Source organism: Centropristis striata, chromosome 23, assembly GCF_030273125.1.
Source record: "Centropristis striata isolate RG_2023a ecotype Rhode Island chromosome 23, C.striata_1.0, whole genome shotgun sequence".
Taxonomy (NCBI): domain Eukaryota; kingdom Metazoa; phylum Chordata; class Actinopteri; order Perciformes; family Serranidae; genus Centropristis; species Centropristis striata.
The window spans coordinates 621,623-642,618 of record NC_081539.1 but is presented as its reverse complement, the minus strand read 5'-3'; the positions used below and the strand labels follow the sequence as shown (position 1 = coordinate 642,618).

Here is a 20,996-nt window from a genome sequence, read left to right as displayed (position 1 = left end):
ACCGTGACATGTCTGTGATGTCACTGTGACATCACACACTGACCTTGACCTCCAGGCGAGTTGCAGGCGGGGCCCCTCGGTGGCCCTCCAGCCCGGGGGCGGGGCCTCTCTGCTGGGCTGCAGAGATGACGGACAGCTGCCTCTCCAGCTCCGACGACGGGGCCAGACCGGAGAGGGCGGAGCCCTGAGAGAAGCAAACGTCTGATTGGTCGATGGCGCCCCGGGTGGGCGTGGAGCAGTGGCTGTCCGACATGGCGGGAGTGGGCGGGGCTGTGATGTCATCAGAGTGCGAGGACAGCGGCGTCCTGGCTCCGCCCCCGGCGGCGTCCTCTCCGTCCCTCCTCCTGCTCCTCTTCTTGGTGGGTTTGTCGTCGGGGATGATGTCAGAGTACAGCTGGGCGAGGGAGGCGGGGCCTGCGGAGGAGGAGCAGGGGAAGGAGGGGGAGGAGGAGGAGGAGTCGTGCCCGAAGCGCTGCCCCTGACCCCCGGGGTGGGCGGGGGTCATCCCAGCGGGCCGCACCGGTCCCGGGGCCGAGGGCCGGGGCCTGGTCACCTCGCAGAGGGCCCGGCCCGGCCCGGCCCCCGGGAGGGCCCCGGGGTGCAGGGGCCCCGCGGTGAAGCCCTGGTGGAGGCCGGCCTGCGGGGGGAAGGGCGGCCCCTGGAGCTGGGCAGGAGGTCTGGAGGCCGGGGGGGACTGCAGGAAGTCCTGGGGCAGCTCAGAGCTGAAGAAGGGCATCTGGGACAGGCCGTCCCCTGCGGGGGCCCCCGGCGGAGCGACTCGGGCCCCTGGCGGAGCTCCCAGCAGGCCTTGCTGCTCCAGCTCCAGCCGCTGCTGCAGGGCGCGGTGGCGCTCCACCTGGGAGGAGAAGAACAACAGCTGTGTGTCTGTGTCTGTACGGCCAGAGCTCTGACTGACGCCGCGAGGCTTCACCTCCTGCATCAGCTGCACCCTCTGACGCTCCTGCTGCTCCCTCAGGCGCTCCCGCCGCTCGCGCTCCTGGAAACCTTCGCTGAACGGGTTGTTGTCGTCAAACTTCACCTGCACGTCAGACACACAAATAGCAGCAAAAACCTTTGAGGGAACTCGACTGGAACGCTGCTTCTGGTTCTCGAAACGCCAAATCAGACAGTTGAACCAGCAGCTGTTTACATCCCACAGAAACAATATCAGGCCTTCCGGATATTTAATGTTATTATATGTCTTATACTGTGTTTATCTCTGCATATATTGACTCATTGACTACTACAACACCTTATTTATCGGATCTAACACGCTGAAATATATTCTCTCTCATGCAATAAGCAAAATAAAAGCTATAGAAGTAATTAATGTAGCCTGTATGTACATGTTAGGGCTGGGCGATATGGAGATAAATATATATATATATTCAGGCTGAATATCGATATACGATATATACAATATATATCCTGATATTTGTATATGTTGTAAATGTTCAGTCAAAGTCAATATGTCACAAGTAGTTTTATTGAAACTGTTAATTTAAGTGAACATAAATACTGTAGAACAAGAGAACCTTTTTTTTTTTTTTTTAAATATAATAAATAATAAACTCCATAAAGTGCACATTTAAATAAAAAAAAATCTTAAGTAGAAGCCGCAGCTTGCCACAGCGCAAATTTGAACTATATGGATAAATGTGATGTGGTCTAATTCCACATCACATTTAAAATGAATTGTTACATGTTTTATATGATTTATCGCCCAGCCCTAGTCTCATTCTGTCTCTGTGTGGATGTTGAGTCAGACTGAGCTTCAGGTTACCTGAGGAGGGGCGGCCGCGTCCCCGGCTGCTCCAGCGGGCCCTCCGGTGGGGCCCCGGGGCCCTGCAGGGAAGCCCGCTGTGGGCGCGGCGAGGCCGGGCCCCAGGGCCGGGGGGGCCTGCGGGGCCTGAGGGGCACTAGGCAGGACGGGGGGCAGGTGGAGCGGCATCCTCTGCCCCATCACCACCGGCGCTCGGCCTCCAGGGGCCCAACCAGGGGGGGCCACTGGGAGGCGGGGCGGGACGGGGCCCCCCGGGCGGGGCTGCATGGACACCAGAGGCTGGGGGAGGAGGCTCTGGGGGGCCCCTGCAGCTCTCTGCTGCTGCTGCTTGGTCCTGTAGTCCTCGATGAGCTCGGCGTGATCCTTCTGCTGCTTCCGGATCTGAACACAAACATTTCTCCTTATTAATATGAAACCAGCCGGAGGTCTACACACACACACACACACACACACACACACACAGTCAGTCGTTTCTTTGTACTCCTCCGCTGCTGAAAATAGTCCCTCTGGACCCACAAACCCTCAGCAGGTCCCAGTCTGAATCAACGTTTATAATCCAGGAAGTCACTAGTGTGACTAATGCTTCATCAGGAGATATGATACTTGGTTAAAAAGTGTCCAACAATAAACTCCAGTGTCAAAACATGAAGCTGTTCCTGTTTACACAGAGCCAAGGGGAGAATGTTTATAGATGTATTATTTATATATATATATATATATATGTATGTATATGTTTGTGTACCTGCTCCAGCTGTTTCTGCACGGCCCCCTGCTGCTCGGTGACGTTGCGGAGCTGCGTGGCGTCCTCCTCAGCGAGGGCGCGGCCCGCCTTCTTGGCCGTCCTCTGTTTGGCCGACAGAGACTTCTTGGTCTTGCGGTGAGCTGCGATCTGGTCCTCCAGGAGGCGCTGCTGCATCTGCAGGAGGCGCTGCGTCTCGCCCAGCCACTCCTCGTACTGACGCCGCTGGGACTCGTCTGCAGGACACAGGACGAATCAAACGGGCCCTCGCTTAAACCACTACCTGGCTGTCAGATTCACCAACACTATGTCACAAAACATGCTCCTTCAATTCAAGATGGCTGACTTCCTGTTGGGTCTAGGGGATGGGTCCAAGAGGCTTTTTTGTGCATTTCCACATGCTACATCTGCGTACCCAGTTTCATTTGTCCGCGTTAAACCAAGTTAAAGTCTGCAGAAAACACAGTACTTCCTGTCGGCCAGCGGGGGGCGCTATGGCGCACATGTCCACATGTCCACATGTCCACCTGTCCACCTGTCCACATGTCAGTGTTGACACATAGCTATGGCTATGTGTCAACACTGACATGTGGACAGGTGGTTTCAGGTCTGGACTCTCATCACACATCAGAAATTTGGGGCAGATTGGAAAATAAATGCTCATGTTATAACAACTTCCTGTTTTATGGTGAAACACCATATTTGGCAGCAATGCCACGCCCACATATTTAGAACGGAACATGTTCTAATCACAAAGGGGTTTAGATGGTACTGACCATATTTTAAGTGGATCGGGTTAAAGCTGTAGGAGGAGTTTGTTAAAGTACCGAGCCTAGAAACGGCCAAAAATTGACATTCTAGTCAAGATGGCCGACTTCCTGTTGGGTTTAGAGGATGGTCCAAGAGTTTCTTTTGTGCTTCTCCTCATGGTACATATGCGTACCCAACTCCGTTTGTCTACATTAAAGTTCACCGTTAGGTTCCACTCTCCATACTGCAGGGGGCGCTGCTGAGGGATTAGGCCACGCCCCTTTACGAGACCCCTAACACATGGACGTTTCACAGAGCTGACTTTAAGCATGAGGACGCCTCCAAAAATATTTATTTCACCGCAAAAATTATAATAATAATTCCAGTTCCAACAGGTCCCAGCCGATCCCTGCAGCATGATTATCAATATTATAATTAAGAGCTTGTACATCTGGTCTTTCTGATTTCTTAGACAAAGTGGATTCTTCTTTTTATATTTTATGTCTTAAAAACATCTGGAGGTCTTTTCTCCTGACTGAGAAACATATTCCTGCTCTGGCGAACCAGAGACCCTCACAGGAGGTCTGGACCGAACCAGAGTCCCTCACAGGAGGAGTGGACCGGACCAGAGTCCCTCACAGGAGGTCTGGACCGAACCAGAGTCCCTCACAGGAGGAGTGGACCGGACCAGAGTCCCTCACAGGAGGAGTGGACCGAACCAGAGACCCTCACAGGAGGTCTGGACCGAATCAGAGTTCCTCACAGGAGGAGTGGACCGGACCAGAGTCCCTCACAGGAGGTCTGAACCGAACCAGAGTTCCTCACAGGAGGAGTGGACCAAACCAGAGTCCCTCACAGGAGGAGTGGACCGGACCAGAGTCCCTCACAGGAGGTCTGGACCGAACCAGAGTCCCTCACAGGAGGAGTGGACCGAACCAGAGTCCTTCACAGGAGGAGTGGACCTAACCAGAGTCCCTCACAGGAGGAGTGGACCGAACCAGAGTCCTTCACAGGAGGAGTGGACCTAACCAGAGTCCCTCACAGGAGGTCTGGACCGAACCAGAGTTCCTCACAGGAGGAGTGGACCGAACCAGAGTCCTTCACAGGAGGAGTGGACCGAACCAGAGTCCCTCACAGGAGGTCTGGACCAAACCAGAGTTCCTCACAGGAGGAGTGGACCGGACCAGAGTCCCTGACAGGAGGAGTGGACCGGACCAGAGACCCTCACAGGAGGAGTGGACCGGACCAGAGTCCCTGACAGGAGGAGTGGACCGGACCAGAGTCCCTCACAGGAGGTCTGGACCTAACCAGAGTCCCTCACAGGAGGTCTGGACCGAACCAGAGTTCCTCACAGGAGGAGTGGACCGGACCAGAGTCCCTGACAGGAGGAGTGGACCAGACCAGAGTCCCTCACAGGAGGAGTGGACCGGACCAGAGACCCTCACAGGAGGTCTGGACCGAACCAGAGTTCCTCACAGGAGGAGTGGCCCTAACCAGAGTCCCTCACAGGAGGTCTGGACCGAACCAGAGTCCCTCACAGGAGGAGTGGACCGGACCAGAGTCCCTCACAGGAGGAGTGGACCGAACCAGAGACCCTCACAGGAGGTCTGGACCGAATCAGAGTTCCTCACAGGAGGAGTGGACCGGACCAGAGTCCCTCACAGGAGGTCTGGACCGAACCAGAGTTCCTCACAGGAGGAGTGGACCGGACCAGAGTCCCTGACAGGAGGAGTGGACCGGACCAGAGTCCCTCACAGGAGGAGTGGACCGAACCAGAGTCCCTGACAGGAGGAGTGGACCGGACCAGAGTCCCTCACAGGAGATCTGGACCAACGGCACCAAGAGTTCCAGAGGAACAGAGTGAACTTTGAGCCTTTAGAAGGAGACCCATCATGTTGTGATACTCACTGACGAAGCCGGGGCCGAAGCTGGGGGGGCTGGGTCGCACCAGCTGGGGGTTCAGCTTCCCGTCCTGAGGAGGAGAGGACAGGAGACATCAGGAGACATCAGGAGAGGACAGGAGACATTAGGAGAGGACAGGAGACATCAGGAGAGGACAGGAGACATCAGGAGAGGACAGGAGACATCAGGAGAGGACAGGAGACATCAGGAGACATCAGGAGAGGACAGGAGACATTAGGAGAGGACAGGAGACATCAGGAGAGGACAGGAGACATTAGGAGAGGACAGGAGACATCAGGAGACATTAGGAGAGGACAGGAGACATCAGGAGAGGACAGGAGAGGACAGGAGACATTAGGAGACATCAGGAGAGGACAGGAGACATCAGGAGAGGACAGGAGACATCAGGAGACATTAGGAGAGGACAGGAGACATCAGGAGAGGACAGGAGACATCAGGAGACATTAGGAGAGGACAGGAGACATCAGGAGAGGACAGGAGACATTAGGAGACATTAGGAGAGGACAGGAGACATCAGGAGAGGACAGGAGACATTAGGAGACATCGGGAGACATTAGGAGAGGACAGGAGACATCAGGAGAGGACAGGAGACATCAGGAGAGGACAGGAGACATCAGGAGACATCAGTAGGCATTAGGAGACATCAGGAGACATTAGGAGAGGACAGGAGACATCAGGAGAGGACAGGAGACATTAGGAGACATCGGGAGACATTAGGAGAGGACAGGAGACATCAGGAGAGGACAGGAGACATTAGGAGACATCGGGAGACATTAGGAGAGGACAGGAGACATCAGGAGACATCAGGAGAGGACAGGAGACATTAGGAAACATCAGGAGAGGACAGGAGACATTAGGAGACATCGGGAGACATTAGGAGAGGACAGGAGACATTAGGAGACATCAGGAGAGGACAGGAGACATTAGGAGACATCAGGAGAGGACAGGAGACATTAGGACTGAGTGTGTGAATCATTCAAGGTGTTTAAAAGCTGCAGAAACAAAAGGTTGTTCTCACCAGAACTCGTGCTGGGACCGCTTCACACACCTGGCCCACCAGGTGTGGAGGCTGGGGGGGGGCCTCTGGACCCGGGGCCACGGGGGGCCCCTGGAACCTGACACAGAGAGCAGAGGTTTGCATCTAAAAAAAGGACCAGTCAGGCTCTTGTGGCTGCTGGAGAAACTCACCAACGAGCGTGTTAGAGACCAACGAGTCTTGAACTGATACATATTATTTTTATATCAATATAATAATATTTACACTATTACAATTCTGCATGTCACAGCTGTTTTCTGAGACACAAAATAATGTGAAATAACCACAAAAAGAAACAAAATGTCTAAGACAGAGGTGAAGTGTGTCTGTAAACCATTTTCTACCTTTCAGCATCAACATGTACTCAGAGTAAGGAAAGATAAAGTCGTGGTTCTGCAGATTGTTTAATGTATTCTATACATTACTGGATTATTATTATTATTATCATTATAAACAGAGTTCCACTGCGTTCGGCTCATTAAACTGCTTATAGACAAGCGTTTTATGGTAAATGTGGAGCTGAGAAGTACCTAAAGCTGTCAGGTGAGTGTGTTTAGTCAGACTTGTGGACTCGTGGACCTGCTGGAGTCGATCTGGGGAGTGAACGGAGTCAGTGGGCGTACCTGTTGATGACCATGGGGCTGAGGCCCAGGCTGCCCTGCGTCATCACCTTGCTGATGCCTGTCAGAACCACCATCTTGGCCTTCATGATGGGGTCGGAGATAGAGTCGTAGTCTGTCAACACCAAACAGAGCGAGCCTTCACTATCATGAACACAAACCCTCTTACAAGGTTTTACATTTATATGTCGCTCGTGCTGATTTTGTTATTGAACATTTACGGTCACTGGTTTTATTTCACTGTTATTTATACTCCATGTATACAGTGTTACAGTTTAAAGTGTACACTGCCCTACAGAGTCTAACTGCAGTAGCTACATTTTTGGTCAAAACTGAATTATAACTAAAAATGAACTCCTTGATGTCTGTTTTATCTTGTGACAAAGTTTTTATATTTCATTGTTTCTTTATTTCAGAGAAATAATGATATAAAAACCACAAAATCCAACTCAAAACCAAACAGTAATTGCACTTACTACGATCTGCTTTGGATATATATACTAATTTAAACATAAAAATGATAGAAATTATAAGTTTATTTGACAGGGAAATTATTATCTAGATAGTGATGAAGTAAAGAAGTGAGATAAAATGATAGTAAGACTAAAATATAACAATTCTTTATAATATTAAGTCTAAAACACACAAATATTGAATAGAATTATAGATATAGAATAGAGCATCATCAATACATGTAGAAATAAGTGTCATATTTCTTACCTACCAGCTAAAAAACATTTTTTAAAAGTTTGCAGCAGTTTTTCTCTTCTCTTGACATTTCTGTCTGATTTTTGGTTTGGGAGCTGCTGTGACGAACATAATGTCCCTGCAGGGATTAATAAAGTACTTCTATTCTATTCTAAATATGTGATCAGATGTTTGTTTGGTTTAGACCAGGGGTGGGCAACCTGCGGCTCCAGAGCCACACGAGGCCGGGACCAAAACACTTATACCAAAGAAAACGCTTTCATTTTTATTTAACATTGGTGTCGACACAAAGCAATTTGTGTTCTTCAATTGTAAAAATGTGCAGCTTTTATACAGCATAAAAACATTTTTTCTCACTTTTTGGTCAATTCAAATGTGCATCATAGCTTAGAAAAGTCTACGGCACCTTGACCTCTAAATTTTGCCAACTTCAAGTCTAGTCTCAGGTCCTGACCTCCTACCTGAACCCGATTCAGACATACGCTACCTCACCACCGCTGAGCTCTTCCAATGAACAGTTCTGGCTCTGCCCCCCGTTGGACAATCCAGACTCTTTGTGCTTGTTGTTCCCCGTTGGTGGAACCACTACCAGTTCCACCAGAGCAGGGGCGTCCCTCTCTACCTTTAGAACCTCCTGAAGACCTTCAGAGAGGACCTTCTCTCCTAGACCACACCATAACTCTACTCCTTAAAGAATCCTCACTAGACCTTATTGATGCACTAACACCTCTTAGACCACTAGACCTTCATTGGTTCACTAACACCTCTTAGACCCCTAGACCTTCATTGGTTCACTAACACCTCTTAGACCACTAGACCTTCATTGGTTCATCAACACCTCCCAGACCACTAGACCTTCATTGGTTCACTAACACCTCTTAGACCACTAGACCTTCATTGGTTCACTAACACCTCTTAGACCACTAGACCTTCATTGGTTCACTAACAACTCTTAGACCACTAGACCTTCATTGGTTCACCAACACCTCTTAGACCCCTAGACCTTCATTGGTTCATCAACACCTCCTAGACCACTAGACCTTCATTGGTTCACTAACACCTCTTAGACCACTAGACCTTCATTGGTTCACTAACACCTCTTAGACCACTAGACCTTCATTGGTTCACTAACACCTCTTAGACCACTAGACCTTCATTGGTTCACTAACACCTCTTAGACCACTAGACCTTCATTGGTTCACTAACACCTCTTAGACCACTAGACCTTCATTGGTTCACTAACACCTCTTAGACCACTAGACCTTCATTGGTTCACTAACACCTCTTAGAACACTGCTTTGGATAAAAGATCTACTGAATGACTAAATGTAAATGTAAGCACGACAACTTTAGCATTTTATCAAACGTTCACCATCAACAAGCGTCACTGCTCTGTAGATCTTCCTACGGGGGAGTCACAAACCGTGAAAATCACCATGACACTTAAAAGAAAAACTTTTTTAAAGCGTTATAACGTCAACTTCGCGACACGATATCCTGTCGGTGCCTGTAGATTCATTACATCTTATAGTTGAATATACAGTATAAATATGGATACTTGGCGGCCATGAGTCGTCAGGTGGTTTAGTGAGATCAGGCTGAAGGCAGCAGAGGACCAGCAGGGTCCAGGTCTTACCCATGTTGGGCCCCACAGAGTCCGGGGTGGGCCGCTGTCTGATCAGGGCCTGCATCTGTTTCTGCTGCTGCTGCTCCTGGCGCTCCTGGTCCAGCAGGTCCTGCAGGAGGAGCGGCTGCTCTTCCAGGAGCAGAGGCCTGTGCTGGTCTTGGTCCTGGCTCTGGTTCTGGTTCTGGTTCTGGCTCTGGTTCTGGTTCTGGCTCTGGGTGGAGGAGGCCCCCAGGTGTGGGAGCTGGGTCTGGGGGTTGAGGAGGAGGCGAGGCTGGGAGGGCTGCAGGGTCAGAGGGTGGGGGTTGAACAGACCCGAGGGGGAGGGTCCAAACGGTCTCTGCTGCTGCTGGAAGACGGACTGTTGGCCTGGACACACACACACAAAGATACATCTCAGGTATAAACTTGATCAATAACGGATCAATAAACTTTGTGGCGGTTCGTGTTGTTTACCTCCTGGTGGGGGGGGCTGAACCCTGGGACCCATGGCCGATGACGGAGCCTGTTCCAGGGCCCCTGAACCAGAACAAGGCTGGGGGGGGGCCCCGGGTTGGGAGGCGGAGGGTCCGTCCCCGCCTTCCGTCTTGACGGCGTCCTGCACTTCCTGTTTGACGTAGCCGTCTGTCTTCCTGGCCCCGCCCCCCTCCTTGTCCTCGGGCTCCCCCAGGTCCAGCTCCTCGTTGAACATGTCCTTCTTGTCCTCCAGGTTGAGTTCGGGGTCGGCGTAGGCGATCAGGTCGAACTTCCCGGAGAGCAGGAAGTCATCGAGGTGGAGGTCGTTAGGACCCAGATCCAGGTCCTCTTTACCTGCAACAACCACAGCTTCTGTTGTCAAACTACCTTCGAGTCCTCAAATATCTGGTGACTTTTTATTGGAACTTTGTAACTTTTTTCTCATAAATTTGGATTTTTTTTCTAATTCATTTTTGAGTTTTTTTTTTTTTTTTTAAACTTTGTAACTTTTTCTAATAAACTTGTGATCTTTTTTCTCTTGAAATTTGTGATTTTTTTTCTCATTAATTTATGAGTTTTCTCCTTGTAACTTTATAACATCTTTATCATAGATTTTTGATTTTTTTTCTCTAAATTTTTTTCTTGTACATTTTGAATTTTTCTCATTAATTTTTGAGTTTTTTTCTTATAACTTTTTTCTCATAAAAATGTGATTTTTTTCCTCGTTAATTTGGATTTTTTTTCTTGCAAATTTGTAATTTTCTTCTCATAAATTTGTGATTTGTTTTCCTCATTATTTTGTGATCTTTATTTCTTGTAACTTTGTGATTATTATTCTCATAAATGTCATTTTTTTCTCGTAAATTTGTCTTTTTCCCGTAAATTTGTCATTTTTTCTCGTGAATTTGAGATTTTTTTAATCATAAATTTGTTTCTCATATATTGTGATTTTTTTTCTCATATATTTGTGACTTTTATTCCCATAAATGTGTGAGTTTTTTCTTGTAACTTATAACTTTTTCCTCATAAATTTGGATTTCTTTTTCTTGTGGATTGAGTGTTTTTCCATTAATTTGTGGTGATGGAAATTGGTGGATATTTCTGTTGAACAGTTTGTGAAATTATCCTAAATAAGAGAATCCACAAATCTGCCGACATCAAAGTCTTTTTCTGGAGTCTTTATACTGGACCGGTCTTTGGAGAATAAAAGTCTAACAAACATGAAGTAAAGTTTTCCTGGTCCTCTGCACACAGTTTGCAGAAACATAACGGAGCAGAATCGCTGCTGTTTTTATTTTAATTATTAATATTGAAATCAATACCACTGTGATTATTGTATTCTGTTTATCTACAAAGTCTCTTTCTATAAACACGTTGAATTAATTGACGATTTATTTCTCGTACCGTCTTCGGGGTCGAGGTTCAGGTTGAGGTCTACTAGATCTTTGACCTCCACGTCCTCCAGGTCCTTGACGGCCGAGTCCTCCCCCTCCAGGTGCTCCTCCATGCCGTCGGGCCCGGGGAGCGCCGCCTCGCCGCTCTGGCTCAGCGCGGCGCCGTGGCCCAGCTGCTGCTGGTTCAGCTGCTGCTGGTTCAGCTGCTGCTGGTTCAGCTGCTCCATCACCAGGTGCTGGCCCAGCGGAGGGTCGCACACCCTGCCCCCCGGCCTGGCCGCCGTCTGGGGGTCTCTGGGGTGGAGCAGCGGGGCCTCGGGGTCCGACAGGGACAGACGCAGCCGGTTCTCAGGAGCCCGGTGTCGGAGCTCGATGTAGGGCTGTCCCATGATGCTGTGCTGCTGAAGGGGGAGGGAGCGGGGGAGGAAGGGCTGGGGGACACCTGGGGGAGCAAGAAATAGATATAACCTGATAAAAATATCCATAAAGGAGTTATTATACATTCACCAGCTGGAGGAGCCGTCTGACCTGGAACCATGTGAGCACCAGGAGCCGGGAGAGGACGGATCCCCGTGAAGTCCAAAGACACCGGCCTCAAACCAAGCCCAGACACAGGCACCGATCCCTGGGGAGCACGCAGGAAGGAGTCCTGGACAATCCCTGGAGCTCCTGGAGGAACACCAAACCTGGAGGAGGAGGAGGAGGAGAGGAGAATGAGTTGAAACGAACACATGACCAGATCGGCTCTGGACCAGGTTCTGTGGCTGTCTCACCTCATGACCGGTCCTCGGACCCCCAGCTCTCTGGGGAGGCTCTGCCTGGGGAAGGGAGGCTCGCTGGGGGTGAAGCCCCTCTGCGGCTCTCCTGGGAAACCTCCGGGGAACCTGGGGGCTGGAGCCCCCGCCGGCCTCACCGTGCCGGGGTAAGGAGGCGGGGGGCGTCCGAACAAGTCTGTTGGAGGAGCAGCGGAGGAGTCCACCTGGGACCAGTGTCGTGGTGTGGCAGAACCGGAGGGGGGTCCGGGTGGAGCGGCGGGGGGTCCTCCTCCAGACGCCTCCTGCAGACCTTTCTCCTGCCGCAAGGCGCTCTTCTGCAGCTGCTGCCTCAGGATGAGCTGCCGGAGACGCTGGCGCTGCACAGGGACACACAGATCAGCACCGCAGAGACCACCACACAACCACAACACCTGTCCACCTGTCACACCTGTCTAACCTAGTCCCTCTCCCACCTGTCTTACCGCAACCCTCTCCCACCTGTCTACCTGTCATACCTAGTCCCTCTCCCACCTGTCTACCTGTCATACCTAGTCCCTCTCCCTACTGTCCCACTTGTCTACCTGTCCTACCTAGTCCCTGTCCCACCTGTCCTACCTAGTCCCTCTCCCTACTGCCCCACTTGTCTACCTGTCCTACCTAGTCCCTGTCCCACCTGTCCTACCTAGTCCCTCTCCCTACTGCCCCACTTGTCTACCTGTCCTACCTAGTCCCTGTCCCACCTGTCCTACCTAGTCCCTCTCCCTACTGCCCCACTTGTCTACCTGTCCTACCTAGTCCCTGTCCCACCTGTCCTACCTAGTCCCTGTCCTACCTGTCTCAGCTTCTCCTCAGAGTCCCCCAGCTGAGGCAGAGCACTCATTGGTCCATCCAGAGAGGCCCCGGCCAGAGCTGCCATCTCATTGGTCATGGTGTTGTCCGTCTGGGAGGGGCCTGCTGTCATGTGACCCTGCTCGAAGGGGTCGTGACCCGGAGTCTGACCGGACAGGAAGCTGCTGTCCTCTGACATCCCAGGGTGCTTTGGGGTCTGGCTGCTGGGGGTTCTGGGAAATGAGTCCTGTTGCTGTCGCCCTGGAGACTACAGAGAACAAATATTAATAGTGCAGTACAGACCTTTGTTCTGCAGTACAGACCTGTATACTACAGTACAAACCTGTATACTGCGGTACAGACCTGTATACTGCAGTACAGACCTGTATACTACAGTACAAACCTGTATACTGCGGTACAGACCTGTATACTGCAGTACAGACCTGTATACTGCAGTACAGACCTGTATACTGCAGTACTTCAGGTCTCGGGGTGGTATCTGTTACCTGTAGGCGTGTCGGGGTGAAGGTCTCTGCAGACAGTCCTGGGACTAAGGGGGACGAACTGGATCCTGCTGGTTGAGACGTGAAGCTGTCCCCTGGGGCCTGGCTGAAGGGCTCTGGAGCCTTCTGGGGCCGCGGCGTGGAGGGCTGCTGGGCGTAGGGGTCCAACGAGGGCCGCGGTGTACCGGCGGGTTGGGCGTAGGGGTCGGCGCTCCGCTGACTCCCCGGTGACCGTGGGAAGCGATCAGTGACGGCAGGGCGGGGCGTCCCTGGGTTTGAGGCGTACGGGTCGAGGTTCGGGTGGGAGGGGGATGGCCGCCGGTTGGAGGGCGGCTGGTTGAACTGGTCAAGTCTCAGTGCGGGCGGCGTGGCGAGGTAGGACGGGTCAGAATGTGGGCGGGGCGTACCAGGAGTCTGAGGGTTGGCGTAGGGGTCAGGCGAGGGCCGGGAGGTCAAAGGTGAATGCTGGGCGAAGGGGTCAGTGATCTGCTGGCCGTAGGGGCTGCGGTGGGGGGAGCCCAGGCCGGACAGCGGGCTGGAGGGGAAGGGAGCGTCCTGAGACTGGGGCAGGGTGAAGCCCAGGTCCGTGGGTCTGGAGGGGTCCCTCCTTCCACTTGCTGCGCTGCCAAACACCTCCGGCTGGGGCTGGAGCTGGGGGGGCATGGGGGCTTTAAACAACCCGCCCTGGACCAGGTCCCCTCCCCGACCGTACAGCTCAGACACACGGGCGCCACTGGGACCCGTCCTCTGGTACGCCTCAACCGCTCGCAGGCCCACCAGTCTGGACGAAAGGTCCGGGGCCGAGCCAGAGGGGGGGCTCATCATACCGGACCGGCTCTGCTGCACACCTGCCAGGAGAACCAGGGAGGAGACGGTTACTTGGAGGAGGAGGAGGAGACATTACTGGGAGGAGGACAGGAGGAGGAGACAGTTACTGGGAGGAGGAGGAGATGGTTACTGGGAGGAGGACAGGAGGAGGAGACAGTTACTGGGAGGAGGAGGAGACAGTTACTGGGAGGAGGAGGACAGGAGGAGGAGACAGTTACTGGGAGGAGGACAGGAGGAGGAGACGGTTACTGGGAGGAGGAGGACATGAGGAAGAGACAGTTACTGGGAGGAGGAGACGTTACTGGGAGGAGGAGGAGGAGGAGGAGACGTTACTTGGAGGAGGAGGAGACAGTTACTGGGAGGAGGAGCACAGGAGGAGGAGACGTTACTGGGAGGAGGACAGGAGGAGGAGACAGTTACTGGGAGGGGGAGGACAGGAGGAGGAGACAGTTACTGGGAGGAGGAAGACAGGAGGAGGAGACGTTACTGGGAGGAGGAGGACAGGAGGAGGAGACGTTACTGGGAGGAGGAGGACAGGAGGAGGAGGTGGGGGGTCACCTGGTTGGGGTCCCAGCGTCCTGGAGACCTCGGAGGTCCTGGAGTCGGGGGACGGGGCGGGGGAGCCGAAGGCGTCGTGGGCCGGGGAGGCGCTGAGCGAGTTGTGTCGCTGCTGCTGCTGGGGCGCCGTGGGCGTCTGGGAGGAGGCGGGGCGAGGCGTGCCCGCCACTTTACCGTAGGGGTCCCATGGCGAGGAGGGGCGGGAGGAGGGCGGGGAGAACACCTGAGGGGAGGACGGGGGCTGGTGGAGCGGCGAGGAGGGCAGGGGGGAGTGAGGCAGCGAGGAGAAGCCGGAGGGGGGAGGGGCCTGTGGTCGGAGGAAGACGTCGTCGGCGCCTCCCAGGCCGTGCAGGAGGAGGTGCTGCCTGGACGGGTGCAGGGGTGAGGTGCCGCCCCCCGGCGTGGCGGGGCTGCGGCTGCCAGCGTCGGGCGACAGCCGGCCGGCGAGGTGCTGCTGGCGCTGCTGCAGCTGCTCGTTCTTCACCTGCTCCAGCTTCTGGCTGGCCTCCATCTTGGCCAGCTGCTTGCTCTTCTGACGCATTTGCTGAGGAACAAAGGTGGAGACGGTCGGTTCCAACAGGAACGTTAACAACACCATCACATGCTCGCTGTCCCTGACCCCTCTAACCTCCGCCGCTTCCTGCTGCCTGTGGGCGGGCGGCGCGGCGAGGAGGGTCCAGGCGGGCCGGCGGCGCTCTGACCGCCCACAGGCAGCACCAAGCCGGTTTAAAACACCTCCGTCACCTGATTCTTTAACTCCTGACCATCACTCTGTAATGTTGATCGTTTTGGCCGAACTTTGACATTTCCTTTTAAAATTGGGATTGTTTTCTCTGATTTCTTTTTTTTTGTGTGAATTTTTTTCCTCGTGATCCCCCCCCCCCCCCCCCCCCCGTAAATTATATTTTTCTCGTAATTTTTGTTTTTTTTCTTGTAAATATGTGGATTATTTTCTCTGAAGTGTGTGAGGTTTCTTTTCTTTTCAATTATTTCTCTTAAATGTTTTTTCTCAGAAATTTGTTTTTCCTTGTACATTTGTGAGGTTTTCTTGTAATATATAAATTTGTTTTTTTTCTAATAAATTTGTTTTTTCTGGTAAATTTGTGGATTATTTTCCTCTTAAGTGTGTGAGGTTTCTTTTCTTGTAATTTTGAGATTTTTTTCTCTCTTAAATGCGTTTTTTTCACAATATATTTTTCTTATGTTTTTTCTTATGAATTATTTTTTTCTTACTCATTTGTTAGAAGGGGTTTTTTCTCGCAAATATATAAAAAGTTTTCTGATATAATAGGGATTTTTTTCTCACAAATTTCTGGGGGTTTTTCTCTCGTGATTCTTTTCACCCTGTAAATTTTTATTTTTCTCTTAAATTTCTGACTTTTTTCTTGTAAATTTATGGATTGTTTTCCTCCTAATTCAAATCATTTCAGTGTTTGGAGCTCTTTGTACTCATTGTATTTCAATCATTGAGCTGGGTGAGATATTGATATAAAAGACAGATATATTTTTAAATGTGATATGGAAAGAGACCATATCACATTTATCGATATAGTTAAAAAATATATATATATGAGTGTTTGACTGTAATATGAACAGATCTCTGGCTGATGATTTTATTTATCTGGCCTATTTTATTTTGTGCGGGCAGTACATTTTACATTTTATTTTATTTATTTTTATCCTATTTTTAATTTACTTTATCTTATTGCATTTTACTGTTCTATTGTTTACTACATCTCTTTGTATTGTGTTATCTATTTATTGTTTGTGCAGCACTTTGGAAACCTTGTGTTTGCTAAAATTGATGAAGCATAATGTAAATAATAAAGCATTATTTACGGAGCATATATTTACTCCTCAGCTTCGGGGAGATCAGGACGAGTCTTTGCAGTGAGCGTTTTTGTTTTTGTTTTTGCTGTGGTTCTGCTCTCTCACCTGGTTCATCACACCTGAAACCTGCTCACCGTCCTTCAGCACACACACCAGACTCCAGCCGCCCAAACGCCCCATTAAAGAGTTAACTGGTCCAAACAGTCCAGCAGAGAGAACTGGAGGTCTGGAGTCTGGAGCTCTTCGGCCGGGACTTTAATCAAACCCGGCAGGTTCCTGAACATCATTATTTATTGTCCGAAGACGAAAAACAGATTCATATCCAGGAGGAAACACCTGATCTGATCTGAGGTCACCAATTAACCCTCTGAACCCCAACGAGCTGTTTCACTCACATTCATCTCTCAGGTTTCACTGCAACATTTATAATCTATAAGTCCAGAACAATCAGAACCACTCAACACGTCTTAGTGCAGAATAACTCCGTTAGAATGACAGAAATCAGAATAAAGTTGAATTTTGCTGATAAATTATATTAAATTTATATATAAACACTTTTTGTGTTCTGAATGTTGTAAAACCAGTTTTTCTCCACATATTGAAGTTATTGTCGTGTTCCCAGATTCATCTGTCCTCTCCTCTCTGCTCTGTGTAAACAGCCTCTCCTGTCCTCTCCTCTCTGCTCTGTGTAAACAGCCTCTCCTGTCCTCTCCTCTCTGCTCTGTGTAAACAGCCTCTCCTGTCCTCTCCTCTCTGCTCTGTGTAAACAGCCTCTCCTGTCCTCTCCCCTCTGCTCTGTGTAAACAGCCTCTCCTGTCCTCTCCCCTCTGCTCTGTGTAAACAGCCTCTCCTGTCCTCTCCTCTCTGCTCTGTGTAAACAGCCTCTCCTGTCCTCTCCTCTCTGCTCTGTGTAAACAGCCTCTCCTGTCCTCTCCTCTCAGCTCTGTGTAAACAGCCTCTCCTGTCCTCTCCTCTCTGCTCTGTGTAAACAGCCTCTCCTGTCCTCTCCTCTCTGCTCTGTGTAAACAGCCTCTCCTGTCCTCTCCTCTCAGCTCTGTGTAAACAGCCTCTCCTGTCCTCTCCTCTCAGCTCTGTGTAAACAGCCTCTCCTGTCCTCTCCTCTCTGCTCTGTGTAAACAGCCTCTCCTGTCCTCTCCCCTCTGCTCTGTGTAAACAGCCTCTCCTGTCCTCTCCTCTCTGCTCTGTGTAAACAGCCTCTCCTGTCCTCTCCTCTCTGCTCTGTGTAAACAGCCTCTCCTGTCCTCTCCTCTCAGCTCTGTGTAAACAGCCTCTCCTGTCCTCTCCTCTCTGCTCTGTGTAAACAGCCTCTCCTGTCCTCTCCTCTCTGCTCTGTGTAAACAGCCTCAGTGTCTCTGAGGAGCAGAATTTAATGTTTTTAACAGGATCTGGTTTTAAATGACACATGGAGAATAAAGAGATTCTGACACTAATATCAACATTTAACACAAGTAACGGGCACTTTTTATCACCATTTCAAATGATGATAATGTCTGTTTTTACAGTTTCTTTCTATGATAAATGGAAGATTTTTGGCAATTTTAGGGAAATAGGAAAACTTACGTGGGGTTCAGAGAGTTCAGAGTTTAAAAGTGGTCCCAGAATTGAACCCTGAGGAACTCCAGAATATAACTGACACAGAGCTAAAGCACCAACACTGACACATGTAGGTAGAATAAAGAGATTCCGACACTAATATCAACATTTAACACTTTTTATAACTGATGATACGTTTAAGGACAGTGGGAAAGTTCAACTTCTCTATAATACCTGTTTTCTATTTTAAATGCTTTTCTGGCGGTCCAGAGGGTTACAGCTGACAGAGCCAGGACCCTGATGGAGCCATCAGGACCCTGGTGGAGCCACCAGGACCCTGGTGGAGCCACCAGGACCCTGGTGGAGCCATCAGGACCCTGTGGAGCTATCAAGACCCTGGTGGAGCCACCAGGACCCTGGTGGAGCCATCAGGACCCTGGTGGAGCCATCAGGACCCTGGTGGTTCTGTCAGACTGCTGATCCCTGGTCATGTTTCATGTGTTACTGCAGAGAAGAAGAGCGGGACCGATTCCTGGTCCATGTGTCTGAAATCCTCCAGCTCAGGTTTGGTGTCGTGGAGGATCAGGGACCAGGTTCAGGTCCGTCCCTCAGAACATGTGAGGGGAGAACTCAAGCTTTGTCACTTTCTTCTCAGAAATTTGTGGATTTTTTTCCACATACATTTTCTCTGAATTTTTTTTTCTTGTATGTTTGAGGTTTTTTGCAAATATAAATTAGTTTGTTCTGATAGAATTTGGGGATTTTTGTGTGTGAATTTTTTTTCTTGTGTTTTTTTCCCCCCTGTATATTTTTTTCTTGTAAATCTGTGGATTTTGGATTTTTTTTAAGTGTGAGGTTCCTTTTCTTGTCATTTTTTTCTCTCTTAAGTGTTTTCTTAAAATGTTTTTTTCTTGTAAATTTTAGTTCTTTCTCTCGTTAAAAAAAATTCTTGCATCATTTATTTAATAAATTTGTTATTTCTTTTATACTTTTGGGAGTTTTTCAAGTAATTTTCTTTTCTCGTAACTTTCATTTTTTTCCCACATACTTTTTTTTCTCAGAAGTGTGTTTTTTGTCATAATGTTTTTCCTTATGTTTTTATAAGTTTTTTCTTATAGATTTGAGTGTTATTTAATTGTTTTTTTCTAATAAAATTTCAATTTTTTTCCTTGGAAATTTGTGGATTTTTTCCCGTACATTTTCTTCCTCCTAAATGTTTTTTTCTCATATTTTCTTCTCCTGTAAATATGTTTTTTTCTGGGTTTCTTTTCTGGAAGAACACAAACAGGAGCTGCTGAATAAAATCACAGAAAATGAAGTTTATAAAATCACTATAGATCGAGCAGAAAGAGTTGATATCTTGATGGCGTTCAGCTCCGTGTTGATTTGTTTATTTACGTTTTTCACCAATCAGAAACCAAACTGACTTTATCCCTCTGCTGATCTTTCTGCTAACTTTGAGTCTGTTTCGTATTTGGTCTGTTTGGGTTTCAGACACGCGAGTGAAACAGGATCAGATCCTGGTGTTTCCAGCCGGCCCACAGACAGGAAAGGGAAGTGTGCGTGCAGCGGGACAGGAAGAGGATTTCAGAGGGTCATGGATCCAGGAAGTCAGCCTGGAACAGGTTCGCCTTGAGATCTTACCAGAGCCTCTTTGCCACCTCCTGCTACAGACGCCTGGTAGGGACAATCTTTATCTGTCAGATTTTCCTGCCTCTTCTTACCGGCTCCCCATCTGTCTTTTACCTCTCCCTTTTTCAATGACAGTTACATCAGAGATATTAGTGAGTGAGGCTCAGCAGCAGCATGCACATCGCCAGGGGGAGGAACCAGCACCACGGCAACCAGCACCATGGCAACAAGCGGCCATGACGACCAGCACCACGGCAACCAGCACCATGGCAACCAGCACCATGGCAACCAGCACCACGGCAACCAGCACCACGGCAACCAGCACCACGGCAACCAGCACCACGGCAACCAGCGGCCATGACGACCAGCGGCCATGACGACCAGCACCACGGCAACCAGCGGCCATGACGACCAGCACCACGGCAACCAGCGGCCATGACGACCAGCACCACGGCAACCAGCGGCCATGACCACCAGCACCACGGCAACCGGCGGCCATGACGACCAGCACCACAGCAACCGGCGGCAATGACAACCAGCACCACAGCAACCGGCGGCCATGACAACCAGCACCACGGCAACCGGCGGCCATGACGACCAGCACCACGGCAACCGGCGGCCATGACGACCAGCACCACGGCAACCAGCGGCCATGACGACCAGCACCACGGCAACCAGCGGCCATGACAACCAGCAGCAGTCACATGACAACCGGCAGCAGTCACATGACTACCAGCAGCAGTCACATGACAACCAGCAGCAGTCACATGACAACCAGCAGTCACATGACAACCGGCAGCAGTCACATGACAACCAGCAGCAGTCACATGACAACCAGCAGCAGTCACATGACAACCAGCAGTCACATGACAACCAGCAGTGGTCACATGACTTTAAATACATGAAGTACTTTTAGATACTTTTGTAAGTTTTGACTGCAGTACTTTTGCTGTAGTAAAGTAATCTGATTACTCTCCACTGCTGGTAGTGTTTAGCTGCAGGCCAGTCCGTCAGTAAAACGTGTCAAGCCGGCGTAAAAACGTTCATGCACATGTTGGAACGTCTCCCTGACTGTTGGAGAGACTGTTGAGAAGAGAAACTGGACTTGTGCGGTGCTGGTTCCTCCCTCTGGTTCTACTTCACGGGCTGATGTGTTAAAGACAGACACACTGAATCTCTGCCCACCTGTCTGAGCTTCCACTCCTGCTCCTGTTCCGACTCTCTGGGCCTCAGCGGGTCCCTGAACGCCCCGTCCGCCTCCATGGAGAGGGGGTCATAGGGCCCCGGTGGCAGCGGCAGCGGTGACGGCGGCAGCGGCTGCTGTTGCAGCGGCGGATGTTGTTGTTGTTGCAGCGGCGGATGTTGCTGCTGCAGCGGCGGCTGCAGCGGCGAGGGCTGGTGGCGTTTGAGCGGGTCGTTGGACAGCTGCACCTTGTTGATGCGCTGAGCCGCCCGGTTGTCTCGAGCTTTTTGCT

General features: G+C 50.5%; 1 protein-coding gene across 1 annotated transcript in view; it reads right to left on the bottom strand.

Annotated features, from left to right (window-relative positions):
• The window catches only part of kmt2ca (lysine (K)-specific methyltransferase 2Ca), an 85,786-nt gene that overhangs the window by 16,455 nt on the left and 48,335 nt on the right, over window positions 1-20,996 (bottom strand). The window contains 16 exon segments of the mRNA XM_059327392.1: window positions 44-1,039; window positions 1,784-2,164; window positions 2,526-2,758; window positions 5,181-5,244; window positions 6,214-6,310; window positions 6,855-6,966; window positions 9,196-9,552; window positions 9,640-9,993; window positions 11,044-11,475; window positions 11,562-11,719; window positions 11,807-12,165; window positions 12,621-12,884; window positions 13,123-13,967; window positions 14,506-15,264; window positions 19,521-19,641; window positions 20,707-20,994. Of these exon segments, the coding sequence (XP_059183375.1) occupies window positions 44-1,039; window positions 1,784-2,164; window positions 2,526-2,758; window positions 5,181-5,244; window positions 6,214-6,310; window positions 6,855-6,966; window positions 9,196-9,552; window positions 9,640-9,993; window positions 11,044-11,475; window positions 11,562-11,719; window positions 11,807-12,165; window positions 12,621-12,884; window positions 13,123-13,967; window positions 14,506-15,264; window positions 19,521-19,641; window positions 20,707-20,994 (5,820 nt within the window).